The sequence below is a fragment of the Etheostoma spectabile genome, unplaced genomic scaffold (assembly GCF_008692095.1).
Source record: "Etheostoma spectabile isolate EspeVRDwgs_2016 unplaced genomic scaffold, UIUC_Espe_1.0 scaffold351, whole genome shotgun sequence".
In the NCBI taxonomy this organism is placed as follows: domain Eukaryota; kingdom Metazoa; phylum Chordata; class Actinopteri; order Perciformes; family Percidae; genus Etheostoma; species Etheostoma spectabile.
In genome coordinates this window covers 119-14425 of record NW_022605590.1, presented here as the reverse complement: position 1 = coordinate 14425, position 14307 = coordinate 119, and the positions used below count along the sequence as shown (strand labels likewise).

General features: G+C 46.3%; 1 protein-coding gene across 1 annotated transcript in view; it reads left to right on the top strand.

Moving 5' to 3' along the window:
- Positions 1 to 10223, top strand: part of LOC116686301 (A-kinase anchor protein 6) — a 123142-nt gene extending 112919 nt beyond the window's left edge. Inside the window, exons 23-24 of the mRNA XM_032511276.1 lie at positions 494 to 662; positions 9989 to 10223. Coding sequence (XP_032367167.1) covers positions 494 to 662; positions 9989 to 10223 — 404 coding nt within the window. The remainder of the gene's footprint in view (positions 1 to 493; positions 663 to 9988) is intronic.
- Positions 10224 to 14307: the final 4084 nt, after the last annotated feature.

Sequence of the window (14307 nt, the reverse complement as noted above, 5' to 3'; positions counted from 1 at the left end):
ATCAGATTTAGTCTCTCTGACTTCTCAACGTCTCTGTCAGCCACACAACATGTGTTCTGGACAGAATAAGTATTTAAATCAGACAAATAGCAGATAAAATCCCTCCGATTTAAAAACAATAATAAGTGTTTATATAAAACGTCATCATGTTGTGAACCTATCAGGTGTTAAATCAGCAGAGAAGCCGGCGTTTCCCAGCATGCTCTGGGTCCGCCTGGGTCTTGCAGTCGGTGAAAAGCAACCACGCCCCCTGCGTCTCAGACCTGCTCCCCCTGGTCTCAGACCTGCGGCCCCTGGTCTCAGACCTGCGTCCCCTGGTCTCAGACCTGCGGCCCCTGGTCTCAGGCCTGCGTCCCCTGGTCTCAGACCTGCAGCCCCTTGGTCTCAGACCTGCGTCCCCTGGTCTCAGACCTGCGTCCCCGGGTCTCAGGCCTGCAGCCCCTGGTCTCAGACCTGCGTCCCCTGGTCTCAGACCTGCGTCCCCTGGTCTCAGACCTGCGGCCGCCTTGCTCCCGTGAGATTTCCGTCGCCCACGTGTGCACGACGTCGGAGCGAATCAGGATCAAGTCAGACACAGATCTACCCAGCATGCAACGGGCGCCGATCGCCGGGGATCGATTCTGCGCGGACCTGGATCACCTCCAACGTCGTCCTTCGTCACAGTCCCCTTTTTTACTTTGCACATTGATATTGGACCCTTCTTTTTTACAACAGTTATATGGGACATGACCGACGCGTTTTCTCACTTCCTCGACTTATTTTCCTACTGGGACGAATATCAAACCAAGACATGATGCTGAATAGATAACAATCGTCATCACGAGGTTATCTGACTTTCAGAGTGTTTAATGTCTGCGTATTTGTGGACATTTTGCGACGAATTTCTTGGGACAGAAGTGATGCACATCAGATCCAAGGAGAGAGAGAGAGAGACAGAGAGGATTTTATTTCAAAATAAGAGCATCGGAGGAGGAGGATCTTTCCATCTCTGATGAGGAGATTAGATGTTTTTATTTTTCTGATTGAAAGGATGTTCTGAAACAGTGGACACTATTTATTTTTCATTTAGGAAGGTTGCTGAAGGAATTCTGCTCTGACAAAAGAAAGACATATGTTCAGACACACACACACACACACACACACACACACACTCACACACTCTCACACACAGACTGTTCTCCTGGTGACTTAATTAGATCCACCCCCTCTCTGCTCTCAAAGCCACAGAATCAAAACCACATTTTGATATCATTTCACTCATTTGTATTCGTACACACTTACGGCGCAGACACACACACACACACACACACACACACACACACACTCTGACATATCCTCGCTCTGTTTCTGATCAAAGATTCTCCATCTTGATCTTAAATAAAAAACATAAAAAGGACCACTGTAGGCTGTAATTACTACCCCACTGCTGGTGTGTGTGTGTGGTGTGTGTGGGTGTGTGTGTGTCTGTGTGTGTGTGTGTGTGTGTGTGTGAGGAAGAGTGTGTGTCTTGTTGATTTGTCTTGTCTCAACATGCAAGGAATCAGAATGAAACCGTGTGTGTGTTTTGGTGTGTGTGTGGTGTGTGTCTGTGTCTGTGTCTGTGTCTGTGTGTTGGTGTGTTGTCTGTGTGTGTGTGTGGGTGGCAGAATGTGGTTTTTCTTGTTTGATTTGTCCTTGTCTCAACATGCAATGAATCAGAATGAACAGTGTTGGTGTGTGTGTGTGTGTGTGTCTGTGTGTGTGTGTGTGTGTGTGTGTGTGTGTGTGGGTCTGATGCTGTTCTAGAATCTGTACATATTCCTGTTAGTCTCCTTATTACCTCTCTCCCCGCTTCATTTCACTGGCAAAGAGTTGAACAGATCTTTCTTTTGATGGGTGGAGGAGAGTGGAGGAGTGGAGGAGGAATTAGAGGATAATGTATGAAGAGAAAGGAAGAGAGATGTGAGGGAGGAGTGTAAGAAAGGAGGAGGAGCAGGTAAGGTGGGCTGGATTTGAAGGGAAAGAAGATATAAAAATTGAAATAAACAGGATGGATGAAAGGAGGGATGAGAAGAGGATGGGTGGACAGAGTAGAGGATAAACAGTTAAGTATTAAGGTAACATGATGAGTGAAGAAAGGAGGATGGATTGATGAAGGAGAGATAAAAAGCAAAGAGGAGAGGTATGGAAAGAGAAAGGAAAGTCGGAAGGAAAAGTAGAAGGAGGGGCGGATTGAATTAGGATGAAAAGAGGTGGAGCGTGAGGGTTAAAAAGGGAGATTTTGAGAAAAGAACAAAATGTAGAAAATGAATGTTGAGAAAAAGAAGATGGCAGGATGGATGTAAGTGCTGAAAAAGGGACGGAGGAAAGAGAGGGGAAGGAGAACAGAGTTTTCAACATTTAACATTTTTTCAACCGAGTTGAAAAAATAGAGGAAGACAAAGAGAAGGAGGGGAAAAGACAGAGGTGGTGAAGAAGAAGGACAATTTGTGGACAGATTGACACAGTGAAGTTGAAGCTCAGAAAACCGAGGAAGAGCGGGATGGAGGGATGATATGTGAGATCGAGAGAGGACTAAAACAAGGTTAAGGTAGAAGAAGGATGAAGGAAAAGATGGAGGGAGAAGAGATGGACAGAATAACGTGTAACAGTGGAAAAACTAAATGGAGATGAGAACAAAAGAGGAGAGGAAGGCAGGGAGGTTGGATAGAAGAGTGATAAAAAGCCAGGATGAGGAGTCGGGGAAAAGGGGGAAGTGTCGAATGTATGAGGGGAGGGAGGGAGGGAGGGAGGGAGGGATGGATAGATGGATGTGACGGAGGTGTGGAGAGGCTGTTTTTGTCTCTACCTGTGAGGCACAGTAAATCAGAGGCAGATAAGGTAATTCTGTGAGCCGTACATCATCGGGCTGCAGACAGCTTTATGGCCAGCAGATTGGCTGTAAGGGCTGCTGATTACAATGAGAGAGAGAGATGGGGGGGGAGAGAGAGAGAGAGAGAATTAGAGGAGTGGGGGAGGAGAGAGAGAGAGAACATTCAGGAAGGTGTTTGGAGATGACGTCTTAAATCTATTAAAGTTTGACCGATTTTTGAGGACGATACTGTGATATAAAATACTAGATCAGGAGGTTTTTTTGCAAAAACAAGTGGTTATTTGGTTAATTTTCACATGAAACCACTTGATACCAGACTCCATTTAATTCAACAGTATTTTTACTATTGTTAAACCTCCATCAGTCATTCAAAGTCAACAGACTCGACCAAATCATTTCTAAATCCGTCTTGGTTTGTCTTTTCACTTTTCCAACAATCACCACCCTGGTTGGGTTAAAAGAAACCCTTAATCGGGGGATCCCCGCCTGGTAGAGCGTGCACCCCATGTTCAAAGGCTCATTCTGTGTCGCAGCGGCCGCAGGTTCAACTCCGGCCTTTTGCTGCATGGCATTCCCCTTCTCTCTCGCCTTTCACGTCTTCAGCTGTCCTATATAATAAATGCCAAAATCTACTTAAAGAAAGAAGGAAATAATCCCTTATTTCGCCCATTCACATGTGAACATATGCTTGCTTAATACACGCTTAAATCTCTGTTTTTTTACATGGAGTCTGGTGGGTTTGGTGATGGCGATTTCAGTTTCTAGTTAAACAAAAAGGATCTTACTCTTTAACAGAAAAGGTCTATCTCTGTAGAGATGCTTTCCATTATGGTGTCCGACACTTAAGCCCCCCTACACACGATAGGCCGCTTAAAACCGCTCTGCGCTGAGCTTGAAATTCAAATTTTTACAATTTTGACTTATTGCCGCTGACCTTTCGAAATCACAACCAATGAGATACCAGCACGCCGTTACCTAGCAATGGGAAATAGCTTCCTTGCCACCCTTGATGACGAATACCTAGCGGTGCGCCGAGAGCTTATCATGTGGAAGAAGCGGACTTTCTTAATACCGGACTACTGTAATTTGAAGAACATGTTGCTACGATTAGTCAATTAGACACAAAAACACGTTAAAAATAGGGTTCAGTTTGAAATGCACCGTTACCCTTTAAGAGTCAGAGGCATTTCAGACGCTGCACAGCGAGGCTTTGCTTTCATTTCTGCTGTTTTCCAGAGGTCTCTCTTTGCGCCACCCCTTTGGTGTCTTGCTCAAGGGCACTTGAGCCGGACTGCATCGCTGATGCGTCAGCGGTTAAACTTGCAACCTCACGGACACATTCCGAAACCCCTCTGAATATTTCAGACTTTTTCCACACGCCTGCAGATCCACGCCGGATTAAAAATGACAGAATGCCGCTGGTGGTTAATTACAATTTCATGACCTGCTTCGGTAAAAACGAGTCGAGTTGGTGAAGGAGACGACGGCGGGGTTGGAAAGGACACAAAATGGCCAATGAGGAATGGCCGCCAGCGCCCAGCGGCGCTACTGTACGTGGAAGAGAAAGCAGATGGTGTTTATTTAGTATTTATTCTGCACTTCATCATCTCCCCTCCGCTAATCCACTGGCTGCTGCACGCACCACTGACCACGCCGTATCACTAACCTCTGCCTGGATCACAGAGAACCGAGTAGAGAGAGAGAGAGAGAGAGAGAGAGAGAGAGAGAGAGAGAGAGAGAGAGGGAGAGAGAGAGAGGGAGGGAGGATGATGTCTATCCCTCCATCTGAAACCTTGTTAAATATTCATTGACAATTATTCCGCTTTGACCGAGGAGTTAGATGATGCTACTGCAGAGGGAAGCTGAAAGAGAAAGTAAGTGTGTGTGTGTGTGTGTGTGTGTGTGTGTGTGTGTGTGTGTGTGTGTGTGTGTGTGTGTGTGTGTGTGTGTGTGTGTGTGTGTGTGTGTGTGTGTGAGTGAGGGAAAGAGGAGGGAGGGAGGGAGTGAAAGAGCGATAGATGAAGGCGAAGAATAATAAAAAAGATTGTCTTGGAAATATTATGATGAATCACTTGTATGTAAAATCATTTAAATGACCTGCAAACAAACCAAAAATGCAGGCTGACGGAGAGACAGCAACCATTCTGTTTCACCTCCCCCCTCTCTCTTTCTCTCTCTCGTTCTCTCTCTCTCTCTCTCTCTCTCTCTCTCTCTCTCACACACACACACTACACACACACACAAACACAGGTCCGGGCATGATTAGGTGAGCGTATCAAATATTAAATATCAAATAGTGCCCTTGGTTGACTCTCAGTGAAAGAGACGCAACTGAAACTCTCGAGGTGCATTAATCGCTGTCTTCATGTCACGTTGCTTTTCAGAATCAGTCAGATTTTACCAAGTTTGTTGACACACACAGTACAAGGAATTTGACTCTGGTTGTCAGTAGCCCTCGATTATATCTACGTATCCTTCAAATGAAGTGGTTCTCAGATTTAGTTGGATTTGTGGATCCTGATAAATTAGCCTAAAGAGACAATATTCTGCTCTTTTTAAGGTCTTTAGTTGTATTTTGAGGTTGTATCAGAATAAGTTTCCATGGTTTAATTTTCAAAAAACAACATTTTTGTTGTACTGCACATTGCGGCGGATCCTGTTTTTCACACCCTGCGTGTTCAGGTCTCTGTTTTATCTCCAGAGTGAGACATCTCTCTAGTTTTATCTCCAGAGAGTGAGACATTCTGCTATAGTTTATCCTCCAGATGAGGACAGGTCTCTTAGTTTATATCCAGAGGGAGGACATCTCTCTAGCTTATTATCTCAAGAGTGACGACTTCTCTAGGTGTTATCTCCAGAGGGAGACATACGTCTGTTTTATCTACCAGGAGGAGAAGGTCTCTAGTTTACTTCCAGAGGAGAAAGGTCTCTAGTTTTATCTCCATGAGTGAGGACAGGTCTCTAGCTTAATATTCTCGCATAGGAGACAATTTCTTCTAGTTTTATCTCCAAGAGTGAGACATCTCTGCGAGGTTTTATTCAGTAGTGGAGTTATCTGCTATGTTGTTAGCTCCATGTTAGTGAGTACAGTCTCTCTAGTTTTTATCTTCCAGTTGAGTGAGACATCTCCTAGTTATCTCCAGGAGGGAGACAGGTCTCTATGTATCCCAGAGTGAGAAAATCTCTAGTTTATCGCCGGAGTGAGGACATCTGCAACCTAGTCTTGTATCTCCACGAGAGCAGACATCTTCTCTCTAGTTTTATCTCCAGAGTGAGACATCTCTCTAAGTTTTATCTCCAGAGTGAGACCATGCTCTATGTTTACCTCTCCAAGAGATGAGACATCTCTCTAGTGTATACTCAGCAGTGAGACACCCGCCCAGGTCTGAGTTTTTCTCCGAGTGACGACATCTATCTATAGTTTATCTCCAGCGTGAGCCTTACTATCTAGTTTTACTCTCCAGCAACCGTGAGACATCTCTGCTGAGTTTCATCCCCACGAGTGAGCCACTGCTCTCGTAGACTTTTATCTCCAGAGCTGGACATCTCTCCTATTTTTCCATTCCCAGACAGGACCCGACAATCGACAATAGTTCTTCATCCGCCCAGACCGTCGAGACATCTAGACTAGTTTTTATCATCTCACAGAGTGCCGACATCACTCTCTTCTAGTTTATCTCCAGCAGTGCCGACATCTCCTCAGTTTATCTCCAGGTGAGACATCTCTCGCGTTTTTCTACCAGAGTGAGACATCTCTCTAGTTTTATCTCCAGTAGTGAGACATCCTCTAGTGTATCTCCAGAGGAGACATCTCGCTAGCTCCGTATCTCCAGCACCAGATGAAGCACATCTCTCTAGTTTTATCACCACAGAGGAGAGGAAGCCCGTATCAAGTGAGTGGTTTGTCTGCCGGAGTGGGAGACAGGGTCTCTAGTTGTTTAGGTCTGGCCAGGAGCTGTGAGAGCGATCTGCTTCTACAGTTTTGACATCCTCCTAGATGTGGAGAACAGGTCCTCTAGTTTTATCTCCAGTTTAGTTAGAGAGAAATCATCCTCCGACGTCTATACTCTCCAGAGTGAGACATCCTCTCAGCGATTCTCATCTCCCAGCCAGTGCACAGACATCTCTAAACGATTATTATCGCCAGAAGTGCAAGACCATCTGCTCTAGCTTCCCAAATTTTATATCACAGAGAGTCGAGGACATATCTCTCAGCTATTCGCCCTCCTCACAGAGTAGAGACATCTCTCTAAGTTCCCTTAATCTCAGCCCCCACAGAGGACTCCGAGACCATCTCACCTACCCCGATCATTTATCTCCACCGACGCTGCAGACACTCCTCTCTAAGATTATAACATCGCCAGCAGGTAAAGAGACACTCACTCTATAGTATCAATCTCAGAAGTAGAGAAGCATCGATCCCTAGCTTTTCCTCTCCCTAGATTGTGATGACCATAAACTCACTAGTTTTATGGCATGAACGTAGAGAATACCTCACTAAGTTTATCTCCAGGAGACATCTACTACTAAGTTTCATTACATAGTTTGTATTGTTTACTATTTCTCTCTATTTTGTTTTGTTTCATCTCCAGAGATGCAGCACCCACTTACTCAGTATCTCTCATCTCAGTGAGAAAACATCTCTACTAAGTATTCACTCGCCACGAGGCGAGACAGGTCCTCTAACGTCTTCTACTCCTCAAGAACCCGCCTCGCCCGCACTAACTGATAATAAGGTTAGAATTACTCCGAACAGTGAGAACTCTCTAACTACTAGTTTTATCTCCAGACGCTCGCCCCACCGCCCCACCATCTCTCGTATGACCTTTCACCCCCCCTCTCCACCCGAGCCTGCAGACATTATCATCTATTTTGATCTAAGACGTGCCCCAAACAGACGTCTCGGCTGAGTTGGATCGTCACAGCTGTGCCGCCGCATTTTTTTGGCATATACATTCATATAGCTTTATTATTTCTTTCCGAGTGTTATTTGTATTACTTTATTTTTTGTGTTCTTTACACCCACGCATTTATCCGACCAACCGCCCCCAATTGTGACCACGAAATTCTCTCTGAACGATTCTATCTCCAGCCACGAACCTCGAGCATTTCAGTTATTTTTCTCTATCCTGCGCTTGATCATCTACAGATGCAAATAGAGGTAAAATCTACTCATACCTCACGACCCCGCACCACCCCCACTACTAGTTTATCTCCCACCGAGATGAAGCCAAATACTCAATCCTAAATTAGTCATTAATTATGTCCAGAAGTAGCAGACAGCTCTCAATCTAGTAATATTATCTCCAGAGTAGAAGGAAACAGTGAATCTCATAACGATCGCACGTATATCTCAACACGGTAGTGTACTTTTGATCATCTACCACTACTTCAGCCCTTTACCTCCATGAGATGTCCCAGCAAGGCACAATCTCTCTAGTTGTAGATTCCTGACAGTAGAGACATCTCTATTAGTTATATATTCTTCCTAGTAGATAACCCCACCCAAAGGGGACATCCTACATACTAACAGTTTATTATGTTTCTAGTGTATTGTGTCACCGACCTCTACTCTAGTAGATCGCCAGTACGGAGACATATCTCAAATAGTATTAGTCCATCCAGATAGGATGAGGACATCTTCTCTAGTTTTATCTCATTAGTGATGATACATCTCTATTTGTTTCTTATCTCCAGACGCTGCCACCCCGACATCTCTCTAGGTCATCTCCAGAGTGTCACGACATCTCTCTAGATGAGCGTTTAGGGTCTCCAGAAGTTGGAGCGAGTCTCTTCATATGTTTGATCAAGTCTCCAGCATGGCTGATGAGGGGCGATCGCGGTGAACCCTAGAGTTGGGTCTCCGGAGGAAGGTGCGAATTCTCTCTAGTTTTATCTCCAGAGTGAACATCTCATAGTTTTATCTTCCAGAAGGAGAAAATCTACATCTAGTTTCATTCCAGACCGTGATAGACTGCTCATGCGTCCCACTCCTCAGCACCAGTGCACGACAAGCACCTACTCATCCAAGCCTTCGGTACTCTCAGACGACGAGTGACCCGACCTACTACTGAGCTTTATCTCACAAGCCACCCGCTGAAGACATCTCCTACGTCATATCTACCAGAGTTGAGCGTCTGAGGTTTGGATCCTCGCGGAGACGGAGAAGTATCCTCTAGCCAGTTTTGTCCTACTTCATGAGCGATGAGAATCAAGCTACTCTAGCTTATATATCTCATTTGATGTTCGTGATTTTGTGTATTTCGTATCTTTTCATCTTTTATTTGTTTATCTCCAGCCCCCTCCCCCCCCACCCGCCCCTTTTCCCCCGAGCCTCCCAGACATCTAAACCTAGGTTCTTATCTTCTCTAGAGATGAGAGCAGTGAGGGGGTCTCTATTGTATCATATCATGACAGTGAGCACATCATCTCTTATGGTTTACTCTACCAGCCGTGCCAGACACCCATACTATCTACGATCTCATCATCTTCTCAAGAAGCGGCAGACATCTCTCTAAGACCTAATTCTTGTCCTATGAAAGCGTGAGCATCTCTCCATTTCCCCCCCTTCCTATCCCCATCCTCTGTTGAAGCCGTTATGTTTTTTTCTTGGCACATCCCAGAAACATCAGATGCGAGGCCTCCCTGGTACTGTATTTCTTGATAGAGCTGAGAACAGCTTTCATACAGCTATATGGGTACAGTTTGTTATCACTATTTATATAGACTACTGCTCTCTGTCTCTATCGCTGCACTTCAGCCAACACCCACCCACGCCAACTTACACACCTTGTGGACATTTAATAAGGTGGTTGGTGGCGCTATGCTGCCTATTTAGTGGACGAAAGGCTTTTTTGGGGGGGGGGGTAAGGGATAGAACTGGAGATTTCTTCTTTCTTATTGATATTTTTTCGTTAGTTTGGTTGGCCATCATAGTGCCGCAACACCCTGCCCAGCAACACGAGCGACATTTGTTCGTTTGGTATTTTCACGGAAAACCGCCCCTCAGCCATCACAGCCCGCCACCGGACCCCACAGCCACAAGTTACGATTGGACCACCCCCGATCTATAAGGTGGGGCTACCTTCTTGCAAACTAGAATAGATTGTTCTTTGCTGGTTGTTTTTTTACCATTAGAACAGACGACCCCCGCGCAGACCATGCTAAAACCCCCCCCACGCCCCACCCTACCCCCCGCCACCTCGCATCCTCTACGTCGACCGTACGACAAGACGTGCAGACATGTTTTGAGTACGAGCCTCCCACCCGGCAGCCACTGAGACGACCACCCAAGCGGGAGCGATTCGATGGAGAGACGGAGGATCAAGGAGGAGCAGTTCATGAGGGGAGCCGGGGAGTCCACGAGGCCTGAGGACATTCAGAAAATGTGTGTTTGTGTAGAACCTCAGAGGATACTATCAGAAGCCGCGCCCAATCACCCCACGAGGACATCCCGAACCCCCCCACCGGCCCCTACTCACCAGAGGAAACAACATTCACGAAGAACCCCATCAGCAGGACAAAACAACTCAGAACACCCGTATACCAGACTGACAACTCACCCACGACCAGCAAGGACCGACAAACAATCATTTGAGTTGACATGCAGAACCGAGATCAGACACAGGACCACTTATGTGATATATCCTTGAGGGACCAGAAGAGAACATTCAAGAAGATGTCCGGATCAGTGGATTGTTACTAGTCAGAGTCCTTGGTTATCGATTTTTTGTTAGTGACAACAGACACTCGCAACAAACCCGCGCCCGCATCACCCGCACCGCGACATTCCTAGACCAACACCAGCGCCACAACCCCCGCACCGACGCGCACAACCCACCCTTCCAGAACACCAGCTCCGCATCCGGGACACCCTACGCCACAACCGAAATCAGAGAAGCCCACACTCAGAAATTTCCGGCGTCAGAGGCCACATCACACCCCCGCCAAACCCGCCAGAGTCAACGCAAGGACACCTTCACAGGAACTAGTCCTGATCATTGTAGGGTAAATTATGAAAACCAAAGATCCAAGAGAACATCTCTATTGAGAGGGGGCGCGAAGATGCGAGTTATGACAGGTGTGGATGAAGAACAAGGATCAGAACGGAACAATTCACAGAAAACACGCGTGGTCTCAGTGAGGGTGGACATATCAGAACTAAATATATTAGGATCCACCCCGCCAGTGGACAATCATGAAGCCTCGTGATTCATTTGGGGGGCCCTTTTTGGATTGGAACATGGGTGAGGAGAGACGAGCTCATTGTACGACTACATTCAGTTTATCCATGCGCTCTGAGAATCTTCGTAGAGACGACATATATCGACACATCATTGCGCTTGCCCATATACATTATGGTGTACGTTATTCTAACGGACCAGCCCGCACTCACCCCGAACCGACCGCGAACATTATCATGTGACAACCGCAGCCTTGCCAAAATATCACGAGACCGCACCATCTTTTATCGAATATTGCCGCATGCATCGAGATTAGGGATATCACCGCACCCATGTCCAGTAAGCAACTCAGAGCACACTTTCCTCCAGACTCATTATGCCAGCTATTCAGGTAGAAATTAAGAATTACCAGCCCCCAAACGAGGACATTCTCAGCATTGCCAACCAGATATCAAGCTTATGCACCCACGCTGACATCAGAAAAATCGTATAGCAAGCTCTATCACTCAAACACACCCCAGGGTATAGGCCCCCTGTTTCTACCAGCTTTGATCAACATGTGGCGCTCCGTAAGCAACACTAGCAGACATGAAACTAGTCGATACGCGCCAGGGAAATTCCAATGTGAAAATTCTGGCTCACTTAAATAGGTATTAGGAATTACGGTCAAAGAAAACCGCGTGAGCAGGACTACACCGCGGCTTAGTAGTACACGGCCAGGCACCAGACAAAGGAGCGTTTGCTTGTCTGATGTGGCGCTGTGAGAGTCAGGGTGTGACAGACGTCGTGAGTTATAACGGACACCGGTGTTGACCCGGGTGCGTTGCCGTCAGTCCCCTATGGGGTCCACCCAGAGCAGGTGCCATATGCGTCACACTAGCTCACCTGGCAGCTGCGAATTGCCAGCGAGTGAGCCAGGACTAACCCTCGCTCCGATTTGTATTGGCGGGAGAGTCCACGACTACGTGTAAGTAACTTTCGTGTGCTTCTGTGCAGACGGCCGCACCCTTCCGATCCCAGAACACGTGAGAGGTCTTCACTCCCTACCACCCTACCATTCCGTTCATGGCAGTCTGGCTGTCTGGTACATGACTGTCATATGTCCAGCGCGCGTTACCCGATGATCGCAGACTCAGGAGAGTTGATTCGGTGTCAGATCAATACCGGCTACCTGCTCGAGGCGCCTGTGCTGCGTGATATGTGTGCTCCGTTAGCCTGCAATGCACGGATGAACAACCGAGCTTATTTTAGGCGTTGTTGATTATAGGACATTCCAGTGATCAATGAGACAATATGTAAGCAACGATTAATCAAATCCAATCATGCAATGCACAACAGAACTTATTTCTGCACTGAGTTCAGTGTCCGTCGGGATTTATTACAGACTCGAGGAACTACGACTTGTAAAGCCTCAACGCATCCAACGCATCTGTGAACCGTGCACGAGGTCAAGAGTGAAATCATTTTGTTTAGGACAAACTAGCGAGACCCTCTATACCTGAAGATATTGCTGTAATTTTTTTTTTTTCTTTTTTTTTTTCCAACTCGAGTGCAGTGAGGTCTACTTGCCTGATTAGATAGAGCTATGTTCGATCACTGTATCGGTGCCCCCAATACTTCTCATTATATACACTATAATTCTATGCAAAGTGACAGACACTAGCATGCGAGTGTATGTCTGTCGAAAGAAGCGAGACGCGGACGAGGGCAGATTACATGATTGGCTCTATCAGAAGATCAAGACAGGAAAGTCCCCACGACTCAGGTATAATTTGCCACGCTTTTGCCATTTCAATGGACATGTAGCCTGAGTCACATATAACTAATGCATGGACAATAATGTCGATAGTATTGATCATCTACCACCGCACGGGGGCGAAGGTTAGTTATACAAGCCAGATGCGATGATCTAAGAAGTAGTAGAGCGGACCTTTTGGCCCAGTCCACTAGTCAGGGCCCATTGTTTTTTCTCAGCCTGTGTGATCTCGTCTGGTCACCTTTCAACTCCTATGTCATCAGAGTCAGCTCTGACCGGGGAACTCTATTCACAATCCCCCCTAGGTCGGGTACGTACTCTACTCTACTATATACGTGCTATATCGCGTTGTGTGTTGATGTGTACTTCACATCTACCAACACCCGGTTACACCGCGTGCATAGTGCGTATCGTGCACCTGAGTATCTGTTGACGTAAGCAGCGAGAATGCTAGCTGGCAGCTAGTCTCAGGGGTTGATTCCTCCTATCCCATCTCGAGTTGCCATAAATTCAATTACTGCGATCGAATTAAATAGGACATAAAGCCCTGGACACCATGTTCTATGTGTTCCATGACATCAGTTCCTATGGATGTTATATTAGCCCTATGAAGAGGCTTGTGAACGCTTCCAGGCTGGATGACGTAATGTTAGCACAGTCACTAGTAGAGGCTTCTCGCACAGATGTACCCTGACGAAGGAAGAAATTTAGAGAGATCAGTGCCAACTGCGTACACCTCGCACGAAACATGTCACACGACGATTTTGAATACGCCACACGGATGTTAATAGGATATACGATAGCACTGACTATGATTTCTATAGATCTTGCTGTTGTGTACTCTGCGTTCAGCCAACATGATCTTATCTATCATTTGAATCAAGAAGAGAATATCAAAAGTCCTAACAAGACGTCAAAGAGCATGCGTCTTATACAGCTGCATTAGAAAGTCAAACATAGGCGATTAAGGGTGCATGGTGTAAGGCAGTCAGGGTTAATGTATGTCATACCAGCTAGAGATCTCCCAATTAGCAGACTGACGACATCGGAGCTAGATCTTCCCAGAGATCTTTTCAAGGAAGTCGTAATAGATGAAGGACACTAACTTGGGACGTTACATCAACACGCTGAACACAATCAAGGACGCAGTAGTGTGTAGTTAACTACAATGTTACCGGTCAAGGATCAGATACCGAGCGGGCTTAGACATCGGAACATAGCTTTCCTGCGACTCGATCATGCAGGAGAAGAACATCACCTATGTCTACTTATACGGCGAATTCAGGAACATTACATGGATCGCATGCTGAAGTTGCAATTCCCCAGGAGTAGCCATAAGACATGAGAAAGCATCTGTAGGCCTGATGCTTTACTGACTCGAACGTAGCTACAGCAGTACGCTTCAGGCTACATTTGCGATGTCGTTGCGATGAACAGGCTATGCACTGAGTTAACTAGCCAGGCTAACGATTCGCTCGATCTGCACACGGTCATGGTCGAGAACACGCATTAGCGTT